The following is an 18,757-nucleotide window of genomic DNA, read 5'->3' as shown; positions in this document are numbered from 1 at the left end:
ATCTCTATGGAGGGAGATGTATTCCATCCCTAGGATCTACCCTCTCTCTTCATCCCCTGCTGATGTCAACGCCTCTCAGCGTTTAGCCATCATGTCTTCTGTCATATCCTTACCCACGTCCTGCACTTTGCCTGCTTTAATACAGCACGTCAACCAGAATCTCCTTCATTACACACACACACGACAGTGTTTGGATTAGTGGTGACATAAGAGTGACTTGAATGGTTCTGCTCCCAGTTATTAAGAAAGAGAGAGAATGCTAGTAGCGTATTGTTTTTGATGTATCACTGCTGGGGACATGGGAATAGGAAACCTTTAGTTTAAAGAGGATGCAGGGACAACTCACCCTAGACCTACGGACAGAGCAGGATATCCTGGTTCCTAAGACAGGAAGACTGGTCTTGCTCTTCCTCCCGCAACCCTACACCTCTCAACATACACAAAAGGCTGTATTATCACCTTTCTTTCTTCTCCTCAGCCCCCCTCCTTTATTCAATCTCTCCCTCTCATTCCAGAGGGAGCTCCTATCTGCCCCCTGAAGAAATAAACAAAACTTGCCCAGACTGAGATGAAGAAGAAGAAAAAATGGGAAAAACATCCAATAATAATTCTCGCTCTTTGAACTAAACTCCCACTGGTCTCTTATCAATCTGGTGATCCTCTCCTTCTCCTGCCACATCACTCCGTTCTACCCCATCCACATTTCCTATTCGTTCTCTGAACCTGGTGTTCTGTTTTTCATCAAGACGGCAAGTGCCAGTCCCCTTTTCCTTCTTGACCTTCGGCACAACATTAAAACAACTATGTCTTGTATGGCCCAGGCAGCCGCTGTCCCTACCTACCGTCTACATAGTTCATGTGTTCAGTTCTGTGCTCTGTCACGGGGTCTGTATACTATAGTGCTATTAGAAGCTACGTCTTATCTTTGTGCAATCAGTGAGTTCCCCTCCCCCGTCATCTACATCTCACTCAGGAGTAGATAGGAATGTACGGATCTTATGTGAGAAACTATCCATGTTCTGAATAATGTATGGCAAATGTAAAACAGATGTACTGGATCGGATTATCTTGCAATGGAGACACATTGCAAAACGTTAACAGTTTATTCCGTCTTATCACCATCTCACTAAATTACACATTCCTGTTTTAAATGCTTAAATGTACTTGCTTCAGAAAGTTCCACTCTACTATTTGTTCTCATTTGTTTAGGATTTTATTATCCACACATTTTCAATATTCGAATGCAGAAGTTAGTGGTTAGTGGTTGTAGTGACTTCAGCAGAAGGTAGTGGTTAGTGGTTGTAGTGACTTCAGCAGAAGGTAGTGGTTAGTGGTTGTAGTGACTTCAGCAGAAGGTAGTGGTTAGTGGTTGTAGTGACTTCAGCAGAAGGTAGTGGTTAGTGGTTGTAGTGACTTCAGCAGAAGGTAGTGGTTAGTGGTTGTAGTGACTTCAGCAGAAGGTAGTGGTTAGTGGTTGTAGTGACTTCAGCAGAAGGTAGTGGTTAGTGGTTGTAGTGACTTCAGCAGAAGGTAGTGGTTAGTGGTTGTAGTGACTTCAGCAGAAGGTAGTGGTTAGTGGTTGTAGTGACTTCAGCAGAAGGTAGTGGTTAGTGGTTGTAGTGACTTCAGCAGAAGGTAGTGGTTAGTGGTTGTAGTGACTTCAGCAGAAGGTAGTGGTTAGTGGTTGTAGCAACTGCTAGAGTTTGGCCCTCACCCCTGACTCCTAATCTATCCAAATAAACACTCTCCCTCTCTGGAGTGACTGCCTTCCCATCCCTCCCCACCCCCTCGCTCCCCACTGGGTGCAGGGGTTATCAGTGTAATCCCTCCTGTGTGCCCCCGCCCTTCCCAAATACCATCACCAACCCCTAACACACCCCAGCTGCCTCTGTACCCACCAGCAGCCCACAGACACGCACCCAGCAGAGAGGAGACAGGCAGGAGACAGAGGGGAGACTCCGTGACTAAACAAGCTGGAGTAAAAGTGAGGAAACGGCACGGCAGGAAATGAAGAGCCAGAGCCAAGCAGGAAAGCAACATTTGCCTTAACTGTTCAGAACGTCGGATTCAGCACAAAGCAGAAGAGAACGATAGTCACACTGACTGAGGGCTGTGAGGGCACAAAGCATCTGCTGAATACCGGGAGTTTACCTTCTGAAAGACCCGGATACAGCAGAGAAAGGTCTGAACCCTCGACATAAAGGCTATTAACCTCCACCTGATCAATCCCATCCCTCTGACCTCAGGATCTGGATGTTCATGCAGTGGAGGCCGACCTCTTCTTCTCTCCACGGGCGTTCTCAGAGTGGGAGGACAGGTTAAAGAACAGAGTACATTCTCATCGTCTCACCGCGACTGTGAGAGGAGAGAGAGACAGATCCTCAGAACGACTCCACCAATCACACAGTGAGTAAACACATCTCACTGTGGTCGTTATGGGTGTCCAGGGATGAAGGAGGGACATGGAAACTAAAACTAAACATCCTAACAAAGATCATGGTCAACTCTCTTGCAGCGTGTAGTGTTTATGCTGCTAGTGCATGTTTGGGTGTGACGAGACAATTAGCATTTGGCATTGTATTACAGGAGAGTTGAATAACTTCAATTGAAGGGTTTTAATCCACCCGTTCATTGCTAGGTTCATATGGAGACTGAATGGAAAATGAACTATTTAAATCCATGATCCTTTTTACCATGATGTTCTCAGAGGTCATACATGCTACCTTCATCTCAATACCAACAGTCTAGTATTAGATTTGTGACCATTACTTATGGCTGAGGTACCACCCCACTTCTAAAGACAACTGGGAAGTTGTGTGAAATATATATATTTTAAAGTCCATTATAATGATCCATTTTCATTTCAAATCCAACTTAACTAAAGGTTGTTGACTGTTAAAATTAGTGGTAGAGGGTTTCTCAGAAGGGGTGTTTGGGGGGGGCTCGTTCCTGGCTCATTGTTCTGAGACTGTAGTCATCCAGGAGACTGGGGGTGGGGCCAAGGGAAGTCTATTTCCTACTTCCCCGAGTTGCGTAGTTATCTGTGTTTTCTTTCCGCAGCTCTCACCACTGTACTTTAGGAAACTTTGCTACTCTCACTTTAATGGAGCAACATTCAGAGGCTTTTTTCACTCCATCATGTAAAAACATGGGCATGCCAAACAGATTCCTTTCTGTAAAGGGGATTCATTATCAGGGCTCCCAGTCTATGTAACTGCAACTCCTAAGGCACCCTAACAGAATAGAAGTAATAGGCCCGCCCAATACCACTTAACCCATAACCAACTGCACTGCCACTAGTAATAATGACTATACCATTGTACTGTACGATATGCACATAAATGAATTAATGAATTAATTAAACAACCCTAATCATTTTGTTTTCTGAAGGCCCAGGGAGGATGAGTCTGTCGAGAAACGGGACCCTGGAGAAGGGCATCACCCAGCTGAATCACATTAATAATGGGGAACCTCTGTCATCACTGCCATCCCACCTCCAGCACACAGGCTCTGTGACCTCTGTGCCAAGGTCACCCACGGGGGGGTCAGGAGTGGTGGTGCCACCCCCGTACTCAGTGGCGGGCAGCGCATCAGGGGGTACAGACGCCCCTCTGGAGCTGAGAGGCTCTCTGGACTGCTGGGCGTGCTCAGTACTGGTGACGGCTCAGAACCTGATCATCGCACTGGTCAACGGCACACTGGCCAGCATCGTGTTCGGCACCATCTTGACCCCAGCGCTGGTCATGGTCGTGTTTGGCTTCCTGTGTCACTCCACGGTAAGACTGCCATCCAGGAAGGAAGTCTGTGTGTCTCAGAGAGATAGAAACAGAGAGGAAAGAGTCATTGACACGCGGGGAAAGAAAGAGCATGAGTCACCACCTGAACATTGCAGTGTGACACATGAGTAGTTTAAATATGTGTGTATGTCGTCCCCAGGTGCAGCCCAATGGCACGTCCCTGTACTGTTCAGACCTGCTGGATGACGGTGGCTGTGTGGCCCTGCTGGTGGTGGGCTTCATCCTGGTCACCCCCCTCCTGGTCCTGGCTCTGGCTGCCTACTGCCGCCTGGCCCGCCACCTCCAACTGGGCCTCTGTTTCATCCCCTACAGCAGGGCCGTATACAAGAACCTGCCTGCCTCGCGCCACCGTGGAGGGGACTGCTGCGGCCAGCATGGGGCCTCAGAGGGGGAGGGCAAAGGCAGTGTGTGGGTGTGAGTAGAGTAGATGTTGACCCAACCACCGATGCAGGGTCAGATAACATTTTCTTCCTCCTTATGGTGAAGGTTAGGATTGGGGGTCAAGTAATTTGATCCTAGATCTGTGGATAGGGGCAACTTGTACTTTGAGCAGGGAGGGGGAGAATGTGAAGGAATGGAGAAAGAAAACAGAGCATGAGGTGTGGAGATTATGGACATCTTTCATATGTCTGTAGGTCTGGGGGTGGTGTGGAGGTGGATCTTACAATACACTGGTTCTTTTATAAGTAGAGAGCAAAGGTGAAGCTGTAAAAACACACAACTATGCTACATGAAGTACTATCAAATATCCCTGTAACTACGCTGTAATTCAATGTCACATTATTGCGTTTGTTTTTTAAAATATTCAATAATGCTGTACTTTTATTACTCTATGCTTGTTTAGAATAAAATGTTCCATCATATCGAAAAAGTTGCTTTGTGTTAAAGAAATAAAGAAAAGGGAATCAGGTTCTGTTGTGGACTGTCTGGCATGAAATGGCAACACCTCCCTCTAGTGGACCACAAGATGTCCTCTACCATGACATCACCTCACAAGCCTGTGGGATACCAAGGCTACCATCTCTCTGATGCCATTTGGCAGCTGTCAAATATTGACTCTTTAATCCAAGTTTGAAGGGAGTTATAGTCACAAATACATCCTATAAATGGTGTACAGAATCAATCAAAAAGCTTTTTAGGACATCACTTCACTCAGTAACTTCATGACATCACTTCACTCAGTAACTTCATGACATCACTTCACTCAGTAACTTCATGACATCACTTCACTCAGTAACTTCATGACATCACTTCACTCAGGAAGGGTTTGCTTGGATTCCCTTGTTGGGCTTGAATAGAATGATGACATTCATAGAAAACTGTTGACAACCTATACTCATATTTTGTGGATAACAAAAACAGTTGTCATGCAGTAATAAATACATGAGTAACTTGCCAAATGTGTGTTTTTTTTAAAGTAAGCTAAAACAATCAACTTCTGTCATGTTTATATAATCATGGCCTGTGAATAGCTGTTGTAACGTAATTGAGAATACCTGGAAAAAAATACTTTGAGTATATTACAGGCTTTCTAATTGCCCATTATAGCAATAGAATGGTATTAAATAGATAATCCCCCCCAAAAGATTATTAAAGCTATGCCAATTTCATATAAACAACTACAAAATAACCTATTTTCTCCCTGCCAGCTATTGTGCTGTATGTCAGCTGTTGTGCTGTATGTCAGCTGTTGTGCTGTATGTCAGCTGTTGTGCTGTATGTCAGCTGTTGTGCTGTATGTCAGCTGTTGTGCTGTATGTCAGCTGTTGTGCTGTATGCCAGCGGTGGTGCTGTATGTCAGCTGTTGTGCTGTATGTCAGCTGTTGGAAAGTTCACTGCTCAGGGTCACCAAAGGTCAGCGTTGTTCTGCCTGTCATTCAAAATAGGTTATTCAGAAACAGGCAGGTAAGGACACCTTTCAGACATGATCAACGTTACGGTAGACTTTTGTGTTGGTTGAATGCACTGGTGTCGTCGTGTTGATGATGGACAAGATAATAACAGCATATGTTGACCTTTAAAAAAATATAAAAAAATTGTATCTTACTATGTGGAGATATAATATGCAAAATAAAGTGTTTTACATATTAGTGTAGGTAAACACACCATATTGACTATCATTGCATCCCTTACCAATTAGATCACCATTCATGTCCTTGTTTTTAACAGTTATTTACAAGGATACATAGCAACACTTCACTTGAAATCTATTTACTGCTCATACTAAATTGCCAACACACACATACACTGTAAGTGCGGGACAGCGTCAGGGGAAGCATGTTTTGTTTTGTGGCCACGCGCTGAGGGATTAGCTATTTAAAGACGCAGAGTCGACAGTGGAAAATTTCCATGCCCTTGTTGTATCAATGAGAGAGTGATAGACGCTCTACCAGGGACAAGACAGGTTGCATTTACAGCATCAGTGGTCAGAGGAATGAGTTCTGACTGCCTCGTGACATCAAACCAGAAGATCAGACATCAAAAAGCAAATGATACCATTTTTTAGAGAACTCCAACCAAACCTACTCACAAAAACAAGTTCATACCATTTTGATCTTTTATTTACAGGTGAGTTATAGACTATTCTATTCTTTTAGCTATTCAATAGCACCATAACTTACAGGGATATTTCAATGTTTTGTTTTCACATTTCGTATTAGGTTGATGTAACCTTCATACAGTTATTGATTGGTTGTAGGGTATGGCTACATTTGACTATTGTGATTTTTTAAATTTGAGTAATTGGGAAGGAGAGGGAGTAAGAAGACAAATATCTTAATGGCCCAATGCAGCCATTATATAAATATAATTTCTGGGTACCAATTAAATATCTTAGTGAAGTCTAATAGTTTTCCATTAAAATTGACAAGAAAATGCTTTTTTAAAGCAAAAAAGTATTTCTCAAGCAAGAAAACTGAAAACTAGCCATTGTCAGAGAGGTTTGGAATGCTTTTTGTTATTGGTCTATTAACAAACGTACAAAACTCCTGCCCATGCAAACCTGCTGAATAGAAGGTCCTGTGTAGATTGCATTTTCAACTGGCAACTATCAGGAAATCAAACAATGATCAAATTTGTTCATACTTTTACAGTGTTAGTTTCATCAGCTACTGTACAATATGATACAAAACACAAGAAAACATCATTTTGACTGCATTTGGGCCTCTAAAATATTTGAAAGGCTATTGAAATTCAGAATTATTGCTCTTACATGATTTCTTAATTTGCATATAGCCCAGGCCTACTTTATACATGAGCTATTTTGTGCATAACAACACACAAAATCTCTCATTTTAAGATCAGAATTTAGAGAAATAAAAATGCAGTCATTCATTTGTGCATTGAATTCCGTTATGGGATACTGAGAGATCTGTCTGCCTTTCTCTGCGTAAATTGCTCTAGTTTCAATGGCAACAACAGATTATGCTACTGCCGGTTTATGTAACTGTCTTTTCAGAGAACGCAGTGTATCAATAGCCTACTGTAGCTTACCGGTTGACAGCAACAAGTCTGGCATGCGAACAAGTTTAGCACCCTCCGGACAGCACCTTTATACAGTAAGCAAAGTAAGTGCACTTGCCCTGTAACCTTAGGGTTGCTGATCTCTCCACTTATTTGCTACACTGGTGACAGCAGGACCCAGCCTTTGTAGTGCATCTGTTGTGCAGTTCTTACCCACCATTGGGGTTATTCCTGCAGGTCTGCCTCACAAAAGAGTAGCCTACAATGTTTTGACACTGCACAGAGGTTAAGTCTGCACCCCCTAAATGTCTATACTTGTATCAGGTAGGACTATGTGAAATCATTGATATGGAACCTCACATTATTTCAGAATTGTGGGCACAAACCGAAATAGACACACAAGCAATAACAGCTTAGTTGGGCATGTGGGGATCACCATGTTGAGGTTGCCTTGTCCTGTACTGTAAAGGAGAGAGATCTGAGATTAGATCATCTTGTTGGCAGTGTTTTCCCTTGTTCTCACAATTCCCTGAAGAAACACGCTAAGCCTCCTGGGATTTGCTGCTTGCAAAATTTAAGGTTACTTTCGTAACCACGGTCCTCAGATAATAAGAGTGATATGAGATGTACAGTGCCTTGCAAAAGTATTCATCGCCCTTTGCATTTTTCCTACTTTGTTGCATTACAGCCTGTTATTTAAATGGATTTTTATTTTTATTTCATGTAACGGACATACACAAAATAGTCCAAATTGGTGAAGTGAAATGAAAAAACTAACTTTTTTTTTTTTACGGAAAAATGGTGCGTGCATATGTATTCACCCCCTTTACTATGAAGCCTCTAAATAAGATCTGGTGAAATTGAGCTTTTTAGCCATCAAGGAAAGCGCAAACCCAACACCTTTCATCACCCCGAGAACGCCATCCCCACAATGAAGCATGGTGGTGGATGATTTTTACGAGCTACAGCACTCAACGGTCCCGTTCTGTGAGCTTGTGTGGCCTACCACTACACGTCTTAGTCTTATACTTTTGTATACAGTGGGACAAAAAAGTATTTAGTCAGCCACCAATTGTGCAAGTTCTCCCACTTAAAAAGATGAGAGAGGCCTGTAATTTTCATCATAGGTACACTTCAACTATGACAGACAAAATAAATCCAGAAAATCACATTGTAGGATTTTTAATGAATTGATTTGCAAATTATGGTGGAAAATAAGTATTTGGTCAATAACAAAAGTTTATCTCAATACTTTGTTATATACCCTTTGTTGGCAATGACAGAGGTCAAACGTTTTCTGTAAGTTTTCACAAGGTTTTCACACACTGTTGCTGGTATTTTGGCCCATTTCTCCATGCAGATCTCCTCTAGAGCAGTGATGTTTTGGGGCTGTTGCTGGGCAACACGGACTTTCAACTCCCTCCAAAGATTTTCTATGGGGTTGAGATCTGGAGACTGGCTAGGCCACTCCAGGACCTTGAAATGCTTCTTACGAAGCCACTCCTTCGTTGCCCGGGCGGTGTGTTTGGGATCATTGTCATGCTGAAAGACCCAGCCACGTTTCATCTTCAATGCCCTTGCTGATGGAAGGAGGTTTTCACTCAAAATCTCACGATACATGGCCCCATTCATTCTTTCCTTTAAACGGATCAGTCGTCCTGGTCCCTTTGCAGAAAAACAGCCCCAAAGCATGATGTTTCCACCCCCATGCTTCACAGTAGGTATGGAGTTCTTTGGATGCAACTCAGCATTCTTTGTCCTCCAAACACGACGAGTTGAGTTTTTACCAAAAAGTTCTATTTTGGTTTCATCTGACCATATGACATTCTCCCAATCTTCTTCTGGATCATCCAAATGCTTTCTAGCAAACTTCAGATGGGCCTGGACATGTACTGGCTTAAGCAGGGGGACACGTCTGGCACTGCAGGATTTGATTCCCTGGCGGCGTAGTGTGTTACTGATGGTAGGCTTTGTTACTTTGGTCCCAGCTCTCTGCAGGTCATTCACTAGGTCCCCCCATGTGGTTCTGGGATTTTTGCTCACCGTTCTTGTGATCATTTTGACCCCACGGGGTGAGATCTTGCGTGGAGCCCCAGATCGAGGGAGATTATCAGTGGTCTTGTATGTCTTCCATTTCCTAATAATTGCTCCCACAGTTGATTTCTTCAAACCAAGCTGCTTACCTATTGCAGATTCAGTCTTCCCAGACTGGTGTAGGTCTACAATTTTGTCTCTGGTGTCCTTTGACAGCTCTTTGGTCATGGCCATAGTCGAGTTTGGAGTGTGACTGATTGAGGTTGTGGACAGGTGTCTTTTATACTGATAAGCTCAAACTGGTGCCATTAATACATGTAACGAGTGAAGGACAGAGGAGCCTCTTAAATAAACATTTTTGGGGGGGTTGAAATGTTTTTTTTCACAAAAGTAGTGCACTGGGCATTTAATAGTCCTATATTAGCCCGATATAGCTATCTACCCCCAAACTACTTCCCGACAACATTGTGATTTAAAAAAAATGTTTTTTTTACGTTACTTGATAACTCAACCACATGTGAATCTAAACTAGATGTTGAACTGAGGTCTGTGCCTAGTGGGTTATTTCATTTAAAAGCTCCCTTTGATGAATTGTCTGTTTTTAATCTATTCGATCTTCTGTCATAGCTGGAAGTAATCATTTAAATGGTTCACCGCCTCCAGGGTCCAAAATATTAAGAAAATACCATAAAGCTATCACTCTCTCTCTCTTTCTCTTTCTCTCTCTTAAACATAAAAACTATCAATATATTTTATTATGATAGTCCTAAAAACCAAACCAGAATGACACATTTAGGGAAAGTTTGGAGTGTGTCAGTTTTAGAAATGTATAACAACCCAATTTTGCTGGTGCAATTCATATAGAGGGATGAGTAGCTCTTAAATTCCCCGAAAAAGGCTCATAATTCATTTGCAATATGGTTGTTGAAGTTTTCTCAGTTTTCAGGTTTTGAAAGGTATAGAGTGCCCAGTGCTAATGCTTCTTTTAAATAACAAAATCCTTGTTCTCTCTTTTTCAGACTGGCTCTTCGAGCTGCTGCGCCCATGGGTGTGAAGGTTCTCCAGTGTTTTCCCTGGTACAGGAGGTGTAAAGACAGAGGCAAGGGCAGACACTGCCCCCCTAAAGCAGGTAACAACACCAACTACAGTTTTTGCAGGAGTGTGATGCCTACAGTGGCTTGCAAAAGTATTCATCCCCCTTGGCATTTTTCCTATTTTGCTGCCTTACAACCTGGAATTAAAATACATTTTTTGGGGGGGGTTGTATAATTTGATTTACACAACATGCCTACCACTTTGAAGATGCAAAATAGTTTTTTTGTGAAACAAACAAGAAATAAGACTAAAAAACTGAACTTGAGCGTGCATAACTATTCACCCTCCAAAGTCTATATATTGTTGATCCACATTTTGCAGCAATTAGAGCTGTAAGTATCTTGGGGTATGTCTCTATAAGCTTGGCACATCTAGCCACTGGGATGTTTGCCCATTCTTCAAGGCAAAACTGCTCCAGCTCCTTCAAGTTGGATGGGTTCCGCTGGTGTTCAGCAATCTTTAAGTCATACCACAGATTCTCCATTGGATTGAGGTCCAAGTCTCAAATCTCTGGAAGACTGAAACAGGTTTCCCTCATGAATTTCCCTGTATTTAGAGCCATCCATCATTCTTTCAATTCTGACCAGTTTCCCAGTCCCTGCCAATGGAAAACATCCCCACAGCATGATGCTGCCACCACCATGCTTCATTGTGGGGATGGTGTTCTCGGGGTGATGTGAGGTGTTGGGTTTGCTCTTTCCTTGATGGCCAAAAAGCAACATTTTAGTGTCATCTGACCAGAGTACCTTCTTCCATATGTTTGGGGAGTCTTCCGAAAAGCCCTGCTCTGTAGAGTGTACGGCTTAAGGTCCTATTGACAAGTACTCCGATCTCCGTTGTGGAGCTTTGCAGCTCCTTCAGGGTTATCTTTGGTCTCTTTGTTGCCTCTCTGATTAATGCCCTCCATGCCTGGTCCATGAATTTTGGTGGACGGCCCACTCTTGGCAGGTTTGTTGTGGTGCCATATTCTTTCCATTTTTTAATCATGGATTTAATGGTGCTCCGTGGGATGTTCAACGTTTCAGATATTTTTTTAGAACCCAACTGTGATCTGTACTTCTCCACAACTTTGATCCTGACCTGTTTGGAGAGATCCTTGGTCTTCATGGTGCCGCTTGCTTGGTGGTGCCCCTTGCTTGGTGGTGTTGCAGACTCTGGGGCCTTTCAGAACAGGTGTTGAGAACAGGTACTGAGATCATGTGACAGATCATGTGACACTTAGATTGCACACAGGTCTTTATTGAACTCATTATATGACCTCTGAAGGTAATTGGTTGCACCAGATCTTATTTAGGGGCTTCATAGCAAAGGGGGTGAATACATATGCACACACCACTTTTCTCTTTTTTATTTTTACAATTTTTTTTAAACAAGTCATTTTTTTTCCATTTCACTTCACCAATTTGGACTATTTTGTGTATGTTCATTACATGAAATACAAATAAAAATCCATTTAAATTACAGATTGTAATTTTGTAAACAAAATAGAAAAAATGCCAAGGGGGATGAATACTTTTGCAAGGCACTGTATTTGTTTTGATTTTTTCAATGGGGCACTATTTGCAAAGAGAAGAACACTGTGTTCATTAAATTGGAACTGACAGCATTTTAACCAATGTGCAGATATGAAACAAACAGAGAGTCGTAATATCAGTTAAAAATATAAAAATCCCAGTTTATGCTACAAAACCAACTTTATAAGAGGTTTTGAAAATAAGTTATATTTAAGTCAAAGTTCCATGACGTACAGTAAGGCGTAGTTCAATGCATGATTAATATAATTGTTGGTTTTCCCAAAAATACTGCTATCAGGTTGTAAATAACAGCTGGTCTGGAAAATTGTTTGTTGCTTCCACCCATTCGGGATGCACTGTTTCATTTTCAATTACTACATTTTTTGGACAAAAACAGACGAATGTAACTAAGGATGGGAATGTCAATATAATAAAACTAGCAAGGGCAATGATCACAAGTCAGTCATAACGTGGCTAATAGGCTAGCATATCTATTTAATTAGGTATTTATTTAGCAAGCTAAAAACGCAGAGCCTAGTGTTTTATTTTTTATTTTATTTATTTCTATATTTTTATTTTTATTTTATTTATTTTTTTATTATTGCGACAATAATAACAATATTACACATCAATATGACCCCCCCCCCCTTTTTAAGTTTCACAAGTTTGAGGGATTTATACAATTGTAACAGTTCAATGAAAAAAAAACTACAAAATAAGGAATTTTTCCACCTCATTTACATTTGTGAATATAATATTTGGCCAAGAGAGTAATAATGTTAATAAAATAGTTATGATCGCAATTACAAGGATAAGCATAATGTAACATAGGTAATTCTGGAGCTTTTATACACAACCATTCATGAATTTCAATCCATTGTTTACTAGATTGGTGGCATGACAAAAAATACATTCTCTATAGATTCTGAATCAGAATCAGGGGAACAAAAACCACAAGGCATTTTGTCAAAATTGAATCTTTTGTGCAAGAAATCATTAACAGGGTAGATAGAAGAAAACATTTTAAAATTAGTTTCTAACTTTTGGGGTAACTGGACAAGTAAGGTAAAAGGTAGTCACTTTTTTTTACGTTGCTGGGAGGATGTCACGTCATTGGAGGAGTGGTGAGTGACCGACTTTTTTCATTTATATACTTTTTCAGTGGCTACAGCTAGAGATGCTGGTGTCATTTGGTAACCTTGCAAGAAATGTGAATCGCTTTGCTAGCTAGTTATGCTTAACTTGAACGACTGTTATGGCTATCTAGTCCAATTTCAGAGCACTCTCCTTGTCTGAGTATGCCAGAGCGCAGAATAACTGATGAATTGACGAACACTTAACACTGGCTGAATATGACCGGTGTCAGTAAACGTTGGCAAAAAAAGTAATTCAATTGTTGCCATCAGCACAGTTAACGTTAGTCACTACGCTCTAGATAACATGTAAACAGCCTTACCAGCTCTGCTAGGGCAAGTAAAATGGTCAGAGCGAAGTGTTCCCTCATTTGTGTCTGGAAGTAGCTAGCAGGTTAGCCAACTTTAGTCACTTAGCTTGGCTGTTGTGAGGAATGCTCGGATCAACCATACTCCATGGCCAGTGTCCAATATCAATAGTGCAGTGGGGGGGACGCTTTGAATTTACCAACAGACAATCTGACAGCACTCTGCGTTTACGAACGACCCAGAGTGCACTCTGAAACACTGAGTGATTTTATTTGTAAATCAAATGGGTTTACATTTTTTTCAATCCATCAGCCACCGGCCCAAGCTCCTAACCACCAGGCCACCAGCCATCCAAGATCCCCCCCACAGTTTCCCAAGAGCTGCCCTTTAACCATCTGAGACCCCCCCACACACACACACATACACAGTCCCCCCTCCCCTGAGAAAATAAGATAAAAAAATAAAGTAGAAAAAAATATTCCATTCCCCACCCCCAAGACCTCCCCCAGTAACCAAGAAAATGAACAAAAGAGAAAAAATACAAAGACAAAGGAAAACAGAAAGCAAAAAACATCAAGGACAACTGAATATGTTTAAGTGCATGTATGGCACTATTTACATGTGTGTGTGACCATGTATGTGCACCTGTGTGCATTTGAATGAGTGTGTGTGTATATGCATGTGCACAAACGCCTGCACAGCATCAGCCTCAGGCAAACCGGCATTAGCAGTAACAACATTGCCCCTCAGTGTCATTCAAACATACTTTTTGTTATGTTTTATTTTGACTTTATTTTTTATACTTTTATCTTTGACCGTCATTCCATCCCTCAGCTTCCCTCAGCCCATCCCACCTATCTCTGCTGGCCACCCTCTTCGGAATTCTATGCACCATATATCTTTCAGCTATGCTGTGATGTTTAACATACAATTTCAATCTATCTAATCGAATAGAATCCACAGATTGAAGATAAATACTTTTACTAAGAGTATTAGTATATTAGCTATTGACTGACCCGGTCTCTCCAGATCTCCCAACAGTACTACTTCTAGGGTCAATTTTAGATCAATGTTATGCATTTTCAGCCATTCCTGAACCTGAGAGCAGAAACAGGCACCCTTAGTTGTCAATGAAATGTATTTGGCATCGATCAAATGGGTTGGCAGGTAAGTTCCCATTCCGTTGTCAAAACGTGTCTTGGAACATGCGTGCATTGGCAGGCAAGCTGCAAAAGGACGAGCAGGCTACTATTCCCCGTCGTTTATCAGTGCAATTTTGACGGCCAACTAGCTGAAAAAAGTTTGAGGGTTTATCTAATGTTCCTCATTAGATTTGAGCTTATCTTGCTCTGGCTAGCATTAGTTGTTGAGGTTGTTGTTGTTGATGTGCATAACTGAAGGGGAGACTACTTTTCATGGTTGTTTGATCAATAGGTATGTCAAGTTCCCAAATGTAAGAGTCCTCCCATGGTATTTACTGATTTGCAGAAATCCATTCAGATGTATTTTGTGGCTTTTGGCGAATGCTTTTCGAATGATCTAAATTGTGCTGTTGCTACTGCCTGTAAACACACAGTCCAGTTCAAAGTGAATGATGGCAGGCCCTTGTGGCAAATTGCTTATTTGCACAAAGGCTTAGTTGCATATAAAGGCCTACTGTAGCTCTTATTGGCTATGGTGCACCGATCTGCATAGACTCCGGTCCTGGATGAGACAGATGTCTTTATTTGGTTTTATTTAGTGCAGTGTCTATTAATAGTCCAAATGCACAGCTGCTTTCCCACTCTATATTTATATAGAGTTTCCACAAATGCCTTACTCTACGTCATTCCGAAACATTCTATGAATTTATGAAACCGTGAAAATGACCATATCTAAGTGCTCGCTTGTCATCGTATTTGTATTTATTATGGATCCCCATTAGCTGAGCTACTCTTCCTGGGGTCAAGCAAAATTAAGGCAGTTATACATTTCTATAAACCTTACAGTACATTCACAACAGATTTCACAACACATTAAGTGTGTGCCCTCAGGCCCTTACTCTACTACCACATATGTACAACACAAAACCAATGTGTGCATGTGTGTATAGCGCGTATCTTATCATGTGTGTATGTATGCATGTCTCTGTGCCTATGTTTGTGTTGCTTCATAGTCCCCACTGTTCCATAAGGTGTATTTTTATGTATTTTTTAAATCCTATTTTACTGCTTGCATGAGTTACTTGATGTGGAATAGAAGTTCCATTTAGTCATGCCTCTTTGTAGTACTGTGCGCCTCCCATAGTCTGTTCTGGACTTGGGGACTGTGAAGAGACCTCTGGTGGCATGTATTGTGGGGTATGCATTGGTGTCTGAGCTGTGTGCCAGTGGTTCAAACAGACAGCTTTGTGCATTCAACATGTCATTAACTCTCACAAATACAAGTAGTGATGAAGTCAATCTCTTTGAGCCAGAAGAGATTGACATGCATATTATTAATGTTAGCTCTCTTTGTAAAACCAGGGGCCAGCCGTGCTGCCCTGTTCTGAGCCAAAAGTCCCTCTTTGTAGCACCTGACCACCTGACTGAACAGTAGTCCAGGTGTGACAAAACTAGGGCCTGTAGGACCTGCTGTCACACCCTGACCATAGTTATCTTCGTTTTCTTTATTATTTTGTTTAGGTCAGGGTGTGACAAGGGTGGTTTGTTTAATTTTTGTATTATCTAGGTTTTTTTGTATGTCTAGGGTTTTTTCTAGTCTAGGTGTTTATATGTCTATGGTTGCCTAGATTGGTTCTCAATCAGAGGCAGCTGTCTATCATTGTCTCTGATTGGGGACCATATTTAGGTAGCCATATTCCTTGGATAGTTTGTGTGTTGTTATTCTAAGTTTAATTGCTTGTTTGCACTAGTCATATAGCGTCACGGTTCGTTCTGTTGTTTTGTTCAGTGTTCGTTCTTCCATTAAAAGAAGATGTACGCTTACACCGCTGCGCCTTGGTCTCCTCACTATGACCAACGTGACACCTGCCTTGTTTTTAGTGCTGTTAAGAAGGCAGAACAGCGCTTTATTATGGACAGACTTCTCCCCATCTTAGCTACTGTTGTATCAATATTTTTTGACCATAATAGTTTACAATCCAGGATTACTCCAAGCATAGTCCACTCAACTTGCTCCACATTATTCATTACAAGATTTAGGGTTTAGTGAATGATTTGTCCCAATTACAATGCTTTTATTTTTTAACATTTTTAGGACTAACTTATTCCTTGCAACACATTCGGAAAACTAACTGTAGCTCTTTGTTAAGTGCTGCAGTAATTTCAGTTGCGGTAGTAGCTGACGTGTATCGTGTTAAGTCATCTGCAAAGCCAGTGACATGTCGTTAGTAAAGATTGAAAGAAGTATTCTTCCTCGGGGTGTATATGAATAGATTTTTATAAGATTTGATGTTGCTAGTGCTGTCTGTTTGACTTTAAGGCCATTTACAATTGACTTGGAATGTAATTTTGGACTGACAACCCTTTGACAGTTCATCATCATCAATAGTAGTACAGTATGGGAATGTGACTTCCCAACAGAGATGAATGTCAGTATTAATGTAATATTAATGGGGTTTTAATCCTCTCATCTCACCTTTTCCTGTTTAGTTCCATACATTGAAGCGGAGCCCCAGTTTGCCCCGACAACCTATGCCAGCGCTGGAGGAGGAGTTGTCTACTTTTCCCACAAGGCAAGAGTGGCCTACAGACATCAGATGGAAGGCAACGTTATAGATACCACCTACTGACCCCTAGCCTCATCCTGCAGCCCCTGCTGCAGAAACACCCCTCAAAGACTGTCTGCTCAGAATCCTCTGTCTCACAACAGACTATATCCCAGTTCTTCAATGATCTTGTTTGTAGTTGAGGAGCTCAGTTCATCTCAATGTTAGAGATAGTTGCTTGAATGAAGATGGAGGCTGAGTAGCACTTTTGAGAACAGTCTGATAGGCATACGGCATTTTTTGACAGAATTGGAAGAAAACACTTTTGTAGATATAAGGGTAAAGAAAATGTGTTTACGCTATTACCTTGAAGTGCATTCTTCTTGTTTTATCATTTGTCACTTTATTTATTGTTCTAGGGTCAATGTTGAGTATTTATTGTTTTAGGGTGAATGTTTTGCATCTAAATTACGTTTTGTAGTTGTCCATTTGCTGTAAAATCCCATCTAGCAATTGGTGTTGTAGACTAGTCATAACTTAATGCACGGCTATGCGATGAATGCTATAATTCTACAACTGTCAATTATTTCTGTCACTTTATATTCTATTTGTGTTTTTTTCTTTTGAAATAATGGAACAATACTAATGTTACATTACTAATAATGTAACAAGTATATTTTAAAATAGTGTTGGATAGATGCAAATGAATTGTCTTGCAGTTTGATTATGGAACATTGCTACAGTGTCCGTCTAGTTCGGTCCATGTTCACTGTTATCCTATCACAGCCTTTCAATAGTTTTGAGTAAGAATGGGATATACTCAACAAACAGGCCTTTATGAGTAAGGGATAATCAACTAAAATAATGAACAACATGGAAGGTGTGTTCCAAGATGCGCTAGCAAGGTGGCATCTAACAAATGACACATTATTTTCCAGAGAACACAGAGCCCTGAGTTGATTATCCCTTTTATACCATGGCTCAAATTGTTTAAAAAAAAACATAATTTGTACATTTTTATTTAACTATGCAAGACAGCTAAGAACACATTCTTATTTAGAATGACAACCTACCGGGGAACAGTGGGTTGGTTAACTGCCCTGTTCAGGGGCAGAATGACAGCTTTTTACCTTGTCAGCTCAGGATTCAATCCAGCAACCTTACGGTTACAGGCCCAACGCTCTAACCACTAGGCTACCTGCACTAGGCTACCTGCAGCCCTGGCATTTGCCACTAGAAATGTGTTCACTTGCAGGAAGAAATGTGTTCAACATTCACTGAAGAAGCTAGCAAGTTTACTAGATAGCTGCAGGAGATGCCTTGGTAACCAAACAGACTTGCTGGTTTAGCTAACCATCAGCTTGCTATTATGAAAATCAAATTCAACAATGCCAATAGTGTTTTCAATTGGACTTTATTTCAAAAGCAGCTCAAACATAGAACATGAAAGAATTAACTATAGCCATTGAATTCTACTATGCTGATATACTGTGCGTTATAGGGAATTATACAACGGGTGGGTCTGATCCTGGACGCTAATTGGTTAAAACAGCATTCCAGCAGGTGTCTATTCCCCAAATTACCACAAGCTAAAGCTATGATATTGAAATGCCTATTTACTCTGTTCCATCTCACTGTGCAATCCACTGTCTCATCAGCCCAGCCAGACAATTTATAAACTTCATCCCCACTATAAAAAGCATCTAGACATTATCTCCCATTTCT

The 18,757-nt window shown here is 41.2% G+C and overlaps 1 protein-coding gene and 1 long non-coding RNA gene across 2 annotated transcripts; both read left to right on the top strand.

Moving 5' to 3' along the window:
• Positions 1-1,875: 1,875 nt before the first annotated feature.
• tmem88a (transmembrane protein 88 a) lies at positions 1,876-4,707 on the top strand. Its single transcript, XM_024394419.2, has 3 exons — positions 1,876-2,406; positions 3,391-3,776; positions 3,937-4,707. Exons 2-3 carry the CDS (start codon positions 3,402-3,404, stop codon positions 4,213-4,215), a joined length of 654 nt encoding a protein of 217 aa, XP_024250187.1. The 5' UTR covers positions 1,876-2,406; positions 3,391-3,401; the 3' UTR covers positions 4,216-4,707.
• A 1,440-nt stretch (positions 4,708-6,147) lies between these two features.
• Positions 6,148-18,018, top strand: LOC112228780. Its single transcript, XR_002950090.2, has 3 exons — positions 6,148-6,365; positions 10,313-10,422; positions 16,977-18,018. It is a non-coding gene; the product is annotated as an uncharacterized LOC112228780 (long non-coding RNA).
• Positions 18,019-18,757: the final 739 nt, after the last annotated feature.

This window comes from Oncorhynchus tshawytscha, linkage group LG30 (assembly GCF_018296145.1).
Source record: "Oncorhynchus tshawytscha isolate Ot180627B linkage group LG30, Otsh_v2.0, whole genome shotgun sequence".
NCBI lineage: Eukaryota > Metazoa > Chordata > Actinopteri > Salmoniformes > Salmonidae > Oncorhynchus > Oncorhynchus tshawytscha.
Note: the sequence above shows the minus strand (reverse complement) of the source record. Positions and strands in the feature narration are given on the sequence as shown.